Source organism: Calidris pugnax, unplaced genomic scaffold (assembly GCF_001431845.1).
Source record: "Calidris pugnax isolate Ruff unplaced genomic scaffold, ASM143184v1 scaffold162, whole genome shotgun sequence".
Lineage (NCBI taxonomy): Eukaryota > Metazoa > Chordata > Aves > Charadriiformes > Scolopacidae > Calidris > Calidris pugnax.
This window is the reverse complement of record NW_015090900.1, coordinates 1,561,128-1,574,297: the sequence shown is the minus strand read 5'-3', so window position 1 is coordinate 1,574,297 and position 13,170 is coordinate 1,561,128. Positions and strand designations below refer to the sequence as shown.

The following is a 13,170-nucleotide window of genomic DNA, read 5'->3' as shown; positions in this document are numbered from 1 at the left end:
CCCCCCCCAGCCCCAAAATCCCCCCCCTTCCCTTTCTGCCATTGCTTTTACACCTCCACGTCCACCCCCACCCCCAGCAACGGGGACATCTGGCCCTGTCCCCCTCCCAGGGTGGGGGGCTCGACTCCCCCGACCCCTCTGCCCTCCTGGTGCCTTTGATGTGCTGCTGGAGCTCTCCCTGGGGGCAGACCCCAGCTCCCCCTGGGATGGCCCCCACCTCCCGCAGGCCCGGGGGGGCTGCAAGCAAGCATTAATTTTTAATTCCTCTTAATTTTTAATTTTTAAACCCTGCAGGCACCTCGTGGCGTTCCCACTCTGGCTGGGGGGGGGGGACACCCCAGGTCCATCGGGGAGGACGTGGGTATGGAGAACCCCCAGTGTTGGGTCTTGCACCCCCTTCCCCTCCCCGGGAAAGGAGGAGGATGATGAGGATGAGGAAGGAGCTGCAGCCTCGGAGGCATCACAGCCACAGGCTTCAAAAGCTTCCACCCTGCAAACACTTAAGTGCAATATGATATTGCTCCCCGGGGAGCCCTTTGATGCCCCCCCCTCGGCCCCCATTAAGGGGATGAGAAAGGGGGGGCCCCCTCCAACCAGCTGCAGCAAAGTGACCCCACTTCAAAGGCGGCCCCACACCAGCCCCACGGCGGTGGCACCTCCCCCTGTCCCCACGGGGAGGTCGGGGACCCCCAGCCCTGCTCCCCCCGTATTTAAAAAGCCCCCCCCAGCACAGCTGCTGGGGTGGAGGGGTCACACCCAGCCACCCAGGGCGAGGGCAGAGGAGCAACGAGGTCCCTCCAATGATGGGGTTCAGGTTGGGATGGATCCTGCCACCCCCTTTTGCAGCCTCCCTGGTTTCCAGCAGCCTGGATCCCTCCCGGGATGAGAGGAAAGAGGGAAAACCAAGAGGAGCAGGGATTGCAGGGTCCTGCCGTGGCCACAGAGCTGTGAGCACCCCGAGTGTGACAATCTTGGCACATCCAGCCTGGCTGCTTCCCTGTAATCCCCCAAAAAAACCATGACTGGAACCGTGCAGCTCAATCTCCAGCACACCTCCAGCGAGATTCCCAAGAAAAGGAATTCTCCCAGCAAAACAGGATGGGGGGGTCAGAAAAAAAATCCTGCCACACTTGGGAGGGCGAGCAAGGAGCCAGTGGGATGGTGAAAGCAGGATGGAACCACACACACCGGGCAGAGCACCCTCCTGGGGGGGTTTTGAATCCTCACCTCATGCTCCAGCGACAGAAATGTGGGGGATAAACCCCCCAGAGGCTGCCTGTCGTGTGTGTGTGTGTGTGTCCTCCCTGGCTGCCATTTCGCAGCCCCGAAGCAGGGGCTGGAGTGAGCGCAGCCACAGCGGGGTTTTTGGATGGAGGAGCTGAGCAGGAGAGGATCCAGGTGGTGTTTTTGTAAGATGGCTGCGGCGTTCAATCCCCCAGCCTCGTACACACAACCTCATTTTAAGGCTGATCTGCTCCCCCCACCGCGCGGCTTTGGCCTCTGGATATCAGATGGTAACGGGGAAAAAAAAAAAAAAATAAAAAAAAAATAAAAATCAGCTGCTGCATTAGCAATCGTTAGAGCACTCAGAGGCCCAGCTTCCCTCGCTCCCAGTTCAGGCAGTGGTATCCTGCTGGGAAAGGGGAAAAAAAAAAATGAGGCCGGCTCTTTGCATCCCACTCTGCTCCCTGCTCCTCCATCGCTCCCAGCAGCCCCCTTCCCTCCCCACCAGCTCACAGAATCACAGAATCACAGAATTTTCCAGGTTGGAAGGGACCTTCAAGATCATCTTGTCCAACCGTCACCTAACTGACAAAAATAGACACCCACACAACAAACAAGGAGCATCATCACTAAACCAGACCTCCCAGCACTACATCAACCCCTCTTTTGAACACCTCCAGGGATGGTGCCTCCACCACCTCCCTGGGCAGCCCATTCCAATGGCTGAGAACCCTTTCAGGGAAAAAATTGTTCCTAATATCCAGCCTGAACCTCCCCTGGGGCAACTTGAGGCCATTTCCTCTCGTCCTGTCGCCTGTGACTTGAGAAAAGAGACCGACCCCCACCTCTCTACACCCTCCTTTCAGGGAGTTGGAGAGAGCAATAAGGTCTCCCCTCAGCCTCCTCTTCTCCAGGCTGAACACCCCCAGCTCCCTCAGCCTCTCCTCATAAGACTTATTCTCCAGACCCCTCACCATTTCCCCACCAGCTCGTGGGGAAATGGAAGATCTCAGGGGAAAGGACCCCAGTCTCCAAGAAAATAAAGATGCCAGAGGTTGAGGAGTATGGAAAAGGAGCAGCTCGACGGGATCAGCCTCCAAGAGGGGGTTTATCTCCTAAAAAAGCATCCTCCTCCCCAGGACACTTGGCCCCCTCTCCTAAAAAAGCATCCTCCTCCCCAGGACACTTGCCCCCCACCCCTGCCCAGGGCCAGGCAGAGGCAGGGGGAGCAGCAAAGAGCCCCTTCTCCTCCCAAACACAACAAAGACACTCAGGAAGGTTCCCCAGCTTCAAGACCCAGCATTAAAGCCTGCAAACCTGCAAAGCCTTCCCATGCTGCAGCAATTGGGTTCTTTTCTTCCTGTACCCACCCCCCAAACCCCCTTCCTTCCCAACAGCAGGTCTGAAAACAGGGTGATGGGCAAGTTCATAAAGTAAAAGGCTTGGGAGCTTTGGGGTCTGGCTCCTGGGGGCTGCCTTGGGGCAGGAGAGGGGCCGGAGCTCAGTGGGGCAGGGAGGGGGGGAACACAAACCCCGCTCCTGGCGAGGAGGAGGAAAGAGTCTCGACAAGAAGAGATGTGGCACTTGGAGACATCCACCGAAATGAAGTTTATTTCCCCTACCGTCAGGATTATGAAACCACAGAAGCCCAGTTGAAATATTTACAAAGGAATCCAGCGCCCCACAGAGCTCCCAGAGAACAAAGGAGGAGGGGATGGAGGGCTCACCCTCGTCCGAGAGCCACGGCAAAGCCAGGGCACAGCCAGGGCACAGCCAGGGCACAGCCAGGGCACGCTGCAGCACAAGCACGTGCGACGGGGAAAAAGGAGCCGAGCGTAAAACTGGCATCTGGAAGGTGAAGGAACGGGGTGAACCTTTAATGTGGCTGCTCGGAGGGGGCAGCAAGATGGAAGGAAGCTGCAAGGAGAGGCCATTCCTTACCCACCTCCCCACGCCGAGAGGAAGCAGCCCCCTCCCCACCCAACCGCAGCCCACGCCGAGCGCCGCCGGGGTTTCTCCGCACTCCATAAATCCCACCAGTCCACCCACTTCTCCCAGCATCCCACCTCCACGGGCACCATCCTTCACTGTGCCAGCACGGAGACACGTGGGGCTGGCTCTGCAGTATCCAGGCTCCGAGCCCAGCTCTCCCATTATCCATCTTCCCTTCGGATGCCCAGAGCCATCCTCCGTGCCCTTCAAGCAGGATTTGGGATTTGCCGTTCCTTCCCCAGCAACCAACACACCAACCGACCAGGAGGCCCGTTTGCTGCTCAAGACAAGTCTCTATTTGAAACACAGACCCAGTAGAAAATTTTAGGAGCAAACAAGAAGGGTTTTCACAGTGGGGAATGGCACTCGACATGTTTGCAGGAGTCCCAGGAGGGGGAATTGTGGCAGGCAGCCCCGCTCCCGGCCTCCCCCGCCAACTCCAAGTCTCAGCTTTGGCAAGGCTGGTATAGCTTATCACTAAAACACTGCATCGAGGTGTGAGACAGCCCTAAGAGTCTCTAGATTATTGCTACTGCGTTAAGACGGGTTGGCTTCAGCCCTGGGGCCAGGGAATCCGAGCGCGCCCTCGGCCAGTCCCTCTGAGAAATCACCCTTCAATTAAAAACAAGAGGCAAAGGACTAATCTCTCCTGCTCGACTGGCTGGTGCGAGGGCACAGGAGCCAGTGGAGACCACAGCAACACAGGGGAGCTCGGGAAGACACCATCCTTTCATCGTAAGGTTCTCTTTGATCAAGATCTTGGCTTGCTTTCTAGTCAGCCCCGGGCCCAGCACCCTCCACGCAGGCTTGAAACGACTGTACAGAGCAGACACCCACGATTATTTGGGTTCCAGGTAGATGGGGAAGGGTGCCGAGGTCTGCACACCCCCAGAAAGGCCAGCACTGGGTGACAGAGACACAACTGGATGGGAGGGAGAAGGGAGAGGTTGAAGGGGCTACATAACTGAGGAAAAAGAGGAAATGCAGAAATGAAGAGATATCAAGAGGCCCAGAAGGAGTCACAGAATCACAGAATCTTCTAGGTTGGAAGGGACCTTAAAGATCATCTTGTCCAACCGTCAACCTAACTGACAAAAATAGACACCCACACAACAAACAAGGAGCATCATCACTAAACCATACCTCCCAGGCCCCCCGTATACTGACAAAAATAGACACCCACACAACAAACAAGGAGCATCATCACTAAACCAGACCTCCCAGGCCTCCCGTAGGGCTAGAGGAGCTGGAGGGATGGAGGTGGGTGGGAAGGCACACGGGGACAGGTCTGAGGGCCAGCGGGGAGGCAGAATGGGCTTCCCAGTGAGAGGGAGCCACAGGAACAGCAGGCAGCAGAGAAGAGCTTTCTTGCTGGCCATGAGCACTCCTGGAGGTTGAAATCCATATGGTACTAAAGAGCTGGCCTTTCAAGGCATGAGTGGAAAAGCAATTCTCCTTCCTCTGCAGTCAGAGGGGATCTGCTCAACTGCACATAACCCTTCAGCCACACGTTGTGGTTTTTTCTTTTTTTAAAAAAGCCACCTGGCTCAGAGCCTCCCAGAAAACACCATCTGCAGGCCAGAGCCTCAGCAAGCACAGACCGGGACCCCTCACCCTGGAAGAGGCTCTGGGTCACGTCCAAATTCACTTCCTGCCTAGTGCTCAAGAACAACCTACCCCCCCAACTACCTCCTCCTGCCCGATCCAGGGCTCAAAAGGGCCATCAGCCCCCCCTGCAACGCTGCCAAACCAGCATTTCTCACATCAAAGCCAGTCCTACAAAGCACTTTTTACCCCAGGTGTGCTCTTCAAAGCACGCCGAGGAAGCAAACACACCTCCTTGTTCACCATCCTGGAACCAGTCACAAAAAACCAGTGTCCCAGTTTGCTGCTGCTAAACTGAACACCTCAAACACAACTTTCCAGACCCTTCACATATTTTTTTTTAATCTCTGATGGTCCAAACTAAGCTCAGGTCTCAGGTGCTGCTCTGCTAAAGCTTCTGGCCCCAAAAACACGGACCTGCTGCTGCTGCCACCGCTGCAGGCTCAGGTTTGCTGCGACACACAAAGTACCAGGGATCAAAGGGAAGAAAGCAGCTGGTGAGACGTGTGACAACAATATTACATATTCACAGAGCACAGGCAGAAGCAGGGAAGCTGGATTTTTTTTTTTTTAATCCTGGCACGAGCTAAAAGGGACTTAGCAGTAGACTCCCAACTCTGGAACAGGCTATCGAAAAGTGTGCAGACTGCCATGAGCCCTACCCAAGCCAGTCCATCGACTTTCCTGCCTTTCTGGGCTCACCAGCAGGACCAGATGAGTTTGCCCTGCCACAGAGCGTTCCTCTGCGTGTCTCCTCAGAGGAGCATCCACCTTCCTGGCACTCCCCCAGGGTTTGGGGAGGGGACACACCATCAGCGAGTGCTGTGGCACCCCAGGTCCCCAGCACCTCCACTTTTGAAACCTGTGCTACAGGAGAGTCGTGCAACGGGGAAACCAACAACTCCTTCGTGGAGACTCAGGAAATCTGAGGAAGCATCTGATGAAGTCTGCCAGGAGGAAGAAACCAGATGATCAGAGAGAACCTTATGAACCTGCTCGTGCTCCTGAACCAGGAGGCAGGGTTTGCCTCGTGGTTTTGCTTCCCAATGAAAGCAAAGGTGCCCACATCTCTCCTCTCCTGATTGCGTTTCTACCCACCAAATTGCAGAGAGGGAGCACGTTCAGGGAGAGAGAGCAGGAGGCTTCAGGAGCCCTGCCACTGGGAGACACCATCGACAGAACAAAAACAGAAGGAAAAGAAGCCAGTTCCAGGAAACAAAGATGAAACAATGAAGTGGAGTTGCCACCTTTCCCAGAAAAATGCCTCCCAGAGTCCCATGCCTCCGTCTCGCTGGATCAGTCACAGTTTCTTCCTCCGTGTGCCCACGGAACGGGGAGTTCACAGCTGCCATCACCGCAGATGAAGCGTCAGGACAATGGTCACGATCACCCCCAAGAAGAGGACAAAGGGAAGCCAGGTCTTCACAAATCCCCCTATGCTGCAAGACAGAAAAAAAAGGGGGAGGGTTTAAATCTGAGAAATCAGCAGAGAAAGACAAGAGGGAGAGAAGGATGTGAGAATAGCTGGAGAAATCAAAGGGAGACAGACGCCCTTCCGACTTTCTTACCCATTGCTGGCACTGCCACACATCCCATCCTGGAGATTGAGTTAAAAATTGAGACTAAATCAGCTCCACCAATAAGTATATCATCAACAATAGGGCTGGACACTCCTTCCAGCTTAAATTAAGGTCAAAGACTAGCACATTTACATCTGCACATGCAGGAGACCACAAAAAATGAACCCCTGTTACTGCAGGCCTCGTTATTCAGAGCACTGGTGTGTTTAACTGAGACAGAAGGGACGACACTTGCCTAAAAGCTGGTAGAGAAGCTCTTCCAGAACAGGGAAGACCCAACAGAAGTGAAGCAACCCAAGAGCTTTGTGCAAGGCAGTCATTGCAGAATCTCCTCATCAGGCACAAGAAGCTGAAATGGAGATTAAGTGCCCTTTCTAGTAAGGAAAACCCAGGTTTTCCCTCTCCACTCCAATTGGAAGCTCCACACCAGTTGGAAATCTGACTAGGTTTTATGTAAACAAGATTCAAGGGAGGGAAGAGAAATCAGTAATCCTTGGAGACAAGCCATTCCGTGACCTTATGTTCTGACCTAACCCAGCCAAAAGACAACACAGAGTGAGATTTGCTTTAGTTAGCATTTCCCAAATTCCAGGCACCCTAAATTAACTGCCAGATACAGTATTTTGGGAGCAGCACCCAGTCAACCCGGAAAGCACCCTTGGTTCCTTTCCTAAGAGGCATCATGCAGTGACAGTACCACCTACCAGCAACACACACCTGCATGTTTTTGGGGAGAGATGTTTCTCCCTTCTCCACGGGACAGTCTGGAGCTTTGAAGGGAGAGAAAGAACAGAAGAGAGCCCCTTTGTTTGCTGAATCTAAACTGCCCTTCAGCTCACCTTACATATTTCCCATACAGGAGTGAGAAGAAGCAGAGTTTCACCATGTTCCAGGAGGTGCTGTTATCGTATCTCATCAAGTTTAAGGCCAGAGCCACGTGAGAATGGCAGTTATCACAGCAAAGGTTGTGCTGGAAGAGAAAAAAGGGGCACGGGGGTTAGAAATCTTGTCCTTGAGGCTCCTCAGTGCTGGTAAAGACCCAGAAAGGACCCCACCACCCCAGGGGGGGACATTCCCCCACACGCAGAGGGGACATGAGCGGCAGAGCCGTACCATGCGGTGCTTGTACTCCTCCGAGGCATCGTGTACGGCCGTGTCCCAGGCGTTGGGACTGGTGGAGTAGACTTTGCTGGGATCCAGTTTCCAGTACCTAGAAGGATGAAAACAGATCCTTTGGCATTACTGCTGCCCCTTCATCAACTTCTTGCTCTTCCCAGCTGGAGGCTGCTTCAAGGACTCGGAGAAATCCACAACCTCTGGTGAACCACGGAGCCGAGCTCTTCACGAGAAGCACGTGGTGCAGAGGGCAGCAGAAACTCCTGCTCAGCACCCTCAGCCCCACAGCACCCCAGAGAGAAACTGCAAGAGCTCAGGGCCCCAGACAAAACTCTGAACCCCTTTCACGTCCTGTGATGTGAAACCTTCAGGCCATTCAAAACATAAAGCTCATCTGACAGACACACAAAGCAGAACCACGGAGCCGAGCTCTTCACGAGAAGCACGTGGTGCAGAGGGCAGCAGAAACTCCTGCTCAGCACCCTCAGCCCCACAGCACCCCAGAGAGAAACTGCAAGAGCTCAGGGCCCCAGACAAAACTCTGAACCCCTTTCACGTCCTGTGATGTGAAACCTTCAGGCCATTCAAAACATAAAGCTCATCTGACAGACACACAAAGCCCAGGCACCTCTCCTCCTCCCCCCAGAAAATCATTAACAGGATGTGAGTGATGACACTTCATTAGCACAGCACAGGCAGTATTTACTTGGAGCACTTGTTGTTAACATCATCTTAAAATGTTTTAGCCTTTTGTTTTCTTCCTTTTTTTTTTTTTTTAATAAAGGCTCGACACAGCTCTAGTTATTAATACCATTACATTGCTGTCACGCTTCTAAAAAGATTTAATTTAATGTGGTTTCTTGAAAAGCAGAGACACGGTAGCCATCCACTTGAATTAGGGCTTCTGATCAACAAGAAAAAGCAATATTACAGCACGTCTGTCTCCGTGAATTAAAGGACATCTGCAGGTCAGTTGGTTAGTTTAATAAAAACTAACAAGAGCACTTACTTCACCGGCTTCCCAAATGCCATGTTGTCTTCCTACAAAAAAGGAGAAATGTCTCAAAAGGATAACCCCGTGCAATATTCATGCCATGCCTCTTGCTGGAAGGCCTCACCACCCGCCATCACTTAGTGATAAAACCCTCACATCTTATTTGTGTGTCTGGATTTAGATTTCAATCATTTTCCTACTCCTGTTCCGGGCACGAGTATAAATACGCTCTATACATGGTGACATCATCTAGATATATGGGATATGGACCTCGTTCCCTGTTTTGGGGTGGGTTTTCCCTACACACACACAGTTTATACCTTGTTAATTCAAAGTTGTAAATGTCCCAATCTATGAAGAGTAGTAATTAGCCCAAATTTAAATTCCCTGACTTCAAAAAATCCACCAGATTATAAAGCAGTTCAGAAGACTGGCTCGTACCTGATGCTACGCAGCACGGTAGCACCAGGCACGCTGGGGAAGTTGGAGGCAGCTTCTGTTACTCAGAATTAAGAGAACTTAGGTCCAAAATTCCCAATTAAGAGCCTAGACCATATTTTTTTTCCCCCTTCTGCTCACCAAACTAGCCACTATTTATCACATCCCCCAAATGACCTCCACTGGACAACAGCCCACAGAGTGACAGTGAAGATCCACGATCTTCAGAAACATCTAAGCCGTTATTTTGCAGAACTTTGAGCTGCAAAAGACAGTTGGCTCCAAAGTCACCGATGAAGGTGAGAAGCAGATGAAGCACAGATTCTGGATCTGGGTTCTGGATCCATCGTCTACTTACTGAGACAAAGTAGGGCCCGGCGAAGTCCCGGATGACTCCAGTCGAGGTGCAGATCCCCATGTGGCCAATGATGGGGAAGAGCCATCTACAGAGGCAACAAGTGAACCATCAGGCTGAGATATTTGCCCCCTGGCTCCCAACCCATCCAACGTGCTGCCAGGACACTGCTGGAGGGGCCACCCAACCCACTGCCCAGCACGGGACAGACAGGCCCCGTTAACGTGTCACACACAGCCCGGAGTCAAAAGCAGGTGAGCCAAAGCCAGGCAAAGAGAGGTAGGGACACAGACCGGGTACAAGGAGAAGAAAACCACGCAGGGAATGCCCAAAGCTGCCCCAGCTCGTCTGTGGAGCAGCTGGGATCTGGGATTTTAGCTGTGGTTACAGAGAGCACAAGTCTCCCAAGGGTCTCTGGTCAGCGTCCAGCGAGCCCTGGACTCCCAGGACAGACCCATTTGTGTAGCCCAGTAAAAAGGTTAAATCCAGGAGAAACTGCCTTGAGATGAAATCAGGCTTTCCACCTCAAGGACTGAAAATAAGGTCATCCTGCCCATCTTCCCATCCACACCACAGCTTTCCAGGGCAAACTGAATTTAAACAAACCAGATTGGAACTCCGTGATCTTTAAGGTCATTCCCATCCACACCACAGCTTTCCAGGGCAATCTGAATTTAAGCAAACCAGATTGGAACTCTGTGATCTTTAAGGTCCCTTCCAACCCCAATCATTCTAAGCACCCCAGACAGAAAAAGGGGTTCCAGGAAAAGCATTCCCTCCAATAAATGATCCCATTGCTTCAAAAACCCTCTCCTCCCCACTGGATATTTACAGCCCCAGGGAGCAGGAGACTTATCTCCCAACCTCCTTTTCCATCACCATCACTTAGAAGTAAATACTTCAGGCCAAGTTACAGCTCTTTCCTACATCCTCCGGCATTCTCAGGTTTGCTGACCTCCCTCCTTTCTCGCCCCTCTCTCCCCAAGGGATTGAGAGCAGCAACTAATATTTCAGAACAGATTACAGCAACGCCCAACAGAAACAGATTCACAAGCCGTGGCTCAGTTAGAGATCCCAAAACCATCAAAAACATAAAGGGATCGAGGCGGTGGGATGTTAGGAGGAAAGACAAAGCTGTACACAATGATAAGTGCAGTCGAGGTTATAAACAGCACAACCCTACGATGGAGAGAAAGGGCTCTACAAAAGTTTGATGTTCTGCTCCTGCATCACTTACCCTCTGCACGTCCCTATCTGGTGGGATGCAAAGCAGCCAGACACCTTCACTATCTGTGCAAGGCTTTATCAGCCAGAAGGCAGAGCCGAATATAACGCTGTCACAGCGTTGCCACCTTCAAAGCTCTAGGCACTTGCTTCCTTTCTTTAATTCTCCTCTCAGCACTGCCTAGCTTTCAAGCCTCCCAGCCCAAGGATGACAGGAAACGTCAGAGGGAGAAAAGGGAGCTATTATGCAACATAAGAGGAGATTTTGCCAAATAACACCACTTAAATTTCTGCTGCAAAACCAGATCCTCGGGAAGACGCCACTGTTCATCAGGGAATGAACCCACAAACACAGATGCCCAGTGACTTTGGCAGCAGCACAGCTCTCTTCAGCAGTCCCAGCAGGACATAAGAAGGTTAAAAGCTTTGGAAAATCCTCCAGAAATAAAGACTAAGGTGGAAATTCTAAGCAAAAAAAAGAAAGAAAAGAGGCGAAACCCAAAGGTGGTTTGTAGCTGCACGGGAGACAGCAACAGGGAAGTTGCAGCTTCTCCTGGCTGAGGAGAGTTGTGCTGCCATTCCCGATCCCGGACCAGCCCACGTCTTCTACCTGACTTTCAGCTCTAGCTCGGTAAACATTATCACCTGATTTGAACCGGAGGGGAAGAGGGAGGCATGAAAATAAGCCTTTGTGTTCCCAGACTACCCCCTAAAGCCGCATTTTACAGCTTTTCATTTTCCCACGACCAGAGAAAAATCTCAGAAGTTCTCCCTGGAGCCCGCTGGCTGCCGCTTGGCTGACGAGACCGGGAAGGCAAATCGAGTTTTAACTCATTAGCAGCGAAGCGCGGGGGCCTCTCCTCAAGGCATAAGGTGGCCCACGAGCCCCGTAGCCAAACCTTGGCTGCGAGAACATGAAAGACTTCTCCACTCCCGCTCCTGCACAGACAAGCCCGCTCACCCCAAAGCTTTTCCCCCCCCACACGCCCTCGCTGCGGGGAGAGGAGAGCCCTACCCCAAGGACAGAGTCCTCCATGGCCCCCGAAGCGGCCTGGCACCCGGTCACCCCGAGGCGACCCCACCTTCCCCGGAGCAGCCCAGGCAGCCGGTTACCCCGGTCCGCCAGCCCCACAGCGGACCGGGCTCCTCACCAGCCCCACAGCACCCCAGGAAAGGAAGGGGGTGCCCCGGCCCAGGGCCTACCCCCAGTAGCGAGGCCTAGGCCTAGGCCCGGGTCTCGCTGAGCCGGAGCCTGGGGGGGGAGGAACGCGGGGCCCGCACTCACGTCAGGACGGGGATGGGGGTCCACACCACGCAGTACGGGAAGCGGCCGCGCTCGGCGTCCAGCCCGGCCCCGCCGCCATTGAACTGCTTCATCTTGGCCTCCGCTTCCGCCATCACCGGGGCCCGCCCCCCCCTTCCCTCCTCCTTCCTCCCGGGCGCCAGACGCACCTTGCCCGCCGCGCTGACGTCACTTCCTGGAAACCGCGCTTCGCTTCCGGGCACGGCCGGTAACCAGGAAGTGAGAGCTGGTGGGTTCCCTGCGGCCTGGCCCCGGGGCCTGCGCCACCTCCGCCGGGCCCCCCCGCGGGGGACGGGGTGGAAGGACCCTGGAGGCCAGGCTGGAAGGGCCCCGGGGGCTGGGCTGGACGGTTCCCGGGCAGGAAGGGCCCCGGGGTGGATGGTTCCCGGGCAGGCAGGGCCCCGGGGTGGATGGTTCCCGGGCAGGCAGGGTTCCCGGACAGGAATGGCCCCGGGGGCCAGGGTGGATGGTTCCCGGGCAGGAAGGGCCCCGGGGGCCGGGATGGTTGGTTCCCGGGCAGGAAAACTGTGAAACTGCTCTGGCAAAGCCCCTCCAGGCAGATATCTTCTCCTCACACCCCCCCCTCCTCGCACTTACCGTGTGCGGCTCAGCCACGCCAACCTCGGCAGCAAATTTCTCCACGTCATCCCCATCCCGTCTTCATCCCTGGAAGAGTCATCCCCAGGAGCTGCCAGGTAGAAAAAACCCTCCCCTTTACAAATAGAGAATCGGCTTAGAAAAATAACAATTGCTTTATTAGGAAGTTTAATTCAAACTACACGAGAAAGCTGAAGAAGAAAGATGTTTATTCCAGATTTCCACCCACCGCAACGCGCTCGGCAAAATACAGAGTGGCTGAGCTAGAGGGAAGAAGAGGGAGGACGTGGCTTGTCCCCAGGACGGGGATGTTCTGCCCAGCCAACCATCCAGGTGCCCCTCTCTTTTCCTTGGAAGCCGCTCGTTTCCTCCTCTCAGAGACCTGGAGCTGCATTTCCCGTGGTTAGCAGAGCTCTCCAGCACAGTTTGTGGTGTCACACAGCACGATGCCAAGGGCTTTTGCTAATTAAACAGTCCTGGCCCCTTCCAGCACGTGGTTGGGTTCCTCCAGCACGCCGAGCGCAGGCAATGTTCCAGCACGTGGTTGGGTTCCTCCTCCTCCCTCGTAGCTCCAGCACGCCGAGCGCAGGCAACACAGGACAAGCAGGTGCTGGCTTTTGTTATTAGCAAACCCTCTTTAATTGCCGGAGCCACATTCCCAACATCACATCACTTCCAGCTCCCATGTTAACAGCCCTCCTTTTTACTCAAATTTCTCTCCTTCATCAAAGACTCTTATCTC

At 53.9% G+C, this 13,170-nt stretch overlaps 1 protein-coding gene across 2 annotated transcripts; it reads right to left on the bottom strand.

Moving 5' to 3' along the window:
- Positions 1–4,748: 4,748 nt before the first annotated feature.
- On the bottom strand, positions 4,749–12,499 carry TMEM222 (transmembrane protein 222). Of its 2 annotated transcripts, none has more exons than XM_014948697.1 (6): positions 12,429–12,499; positions 9,308–9,392; positions 8,527–8,558; positions 7,515–7,611; positions 7,241–7,371; positions 4,749–6,260 (listed from the first exon to the last, which is right to left on the bottom strand). In XM_014948697.1, exons 1-6 carry the CDS (start codon positions 12,482–12,484, stop codon positions 6,173–6,175), a joined length of 489 nt encoding a protein of 162 aa, XP_014804183.1. In that variant the 5' UTR covers positions 12,485–12,499; the 3' UTR covers positions 4,749–6,172. The 2 variants fall into 2 exon arrangements, with proteins under 2 accessions (XP_014804183.1, XP_014804182.1); XM_014948696.1 differs by lacking the exon at positions 12,429–12,499 and adding an exon at positions 11,814–11,945.
- Positions 12,500–13,170: the final 671 nt, after the last annotated feature.

Coding starts and splice junctions, on each gene's coding strand:
- TMEM222 (XM_014948696.1), bottom strand. CDS start 11,926: ATGGCGGAAGCGGAGGCCAAGATGAAGCAGTTCAATGGCGGCGGGGCC. Junction 9,393..11,813: donor ACCCCCATCCCCGTCCTGAC/GTGAGTGCGGGC, acceptor TTGCCTCTGTAG/ATGGCTCTTCCCCATCATTG. Junction 8,559..9,307: donor CCGGGCCCTACTTTGTCTCA/GTAAGTAGACGA, acceptor CCTTTTTTGTAG/GAAGACAACATGGCATTTGG.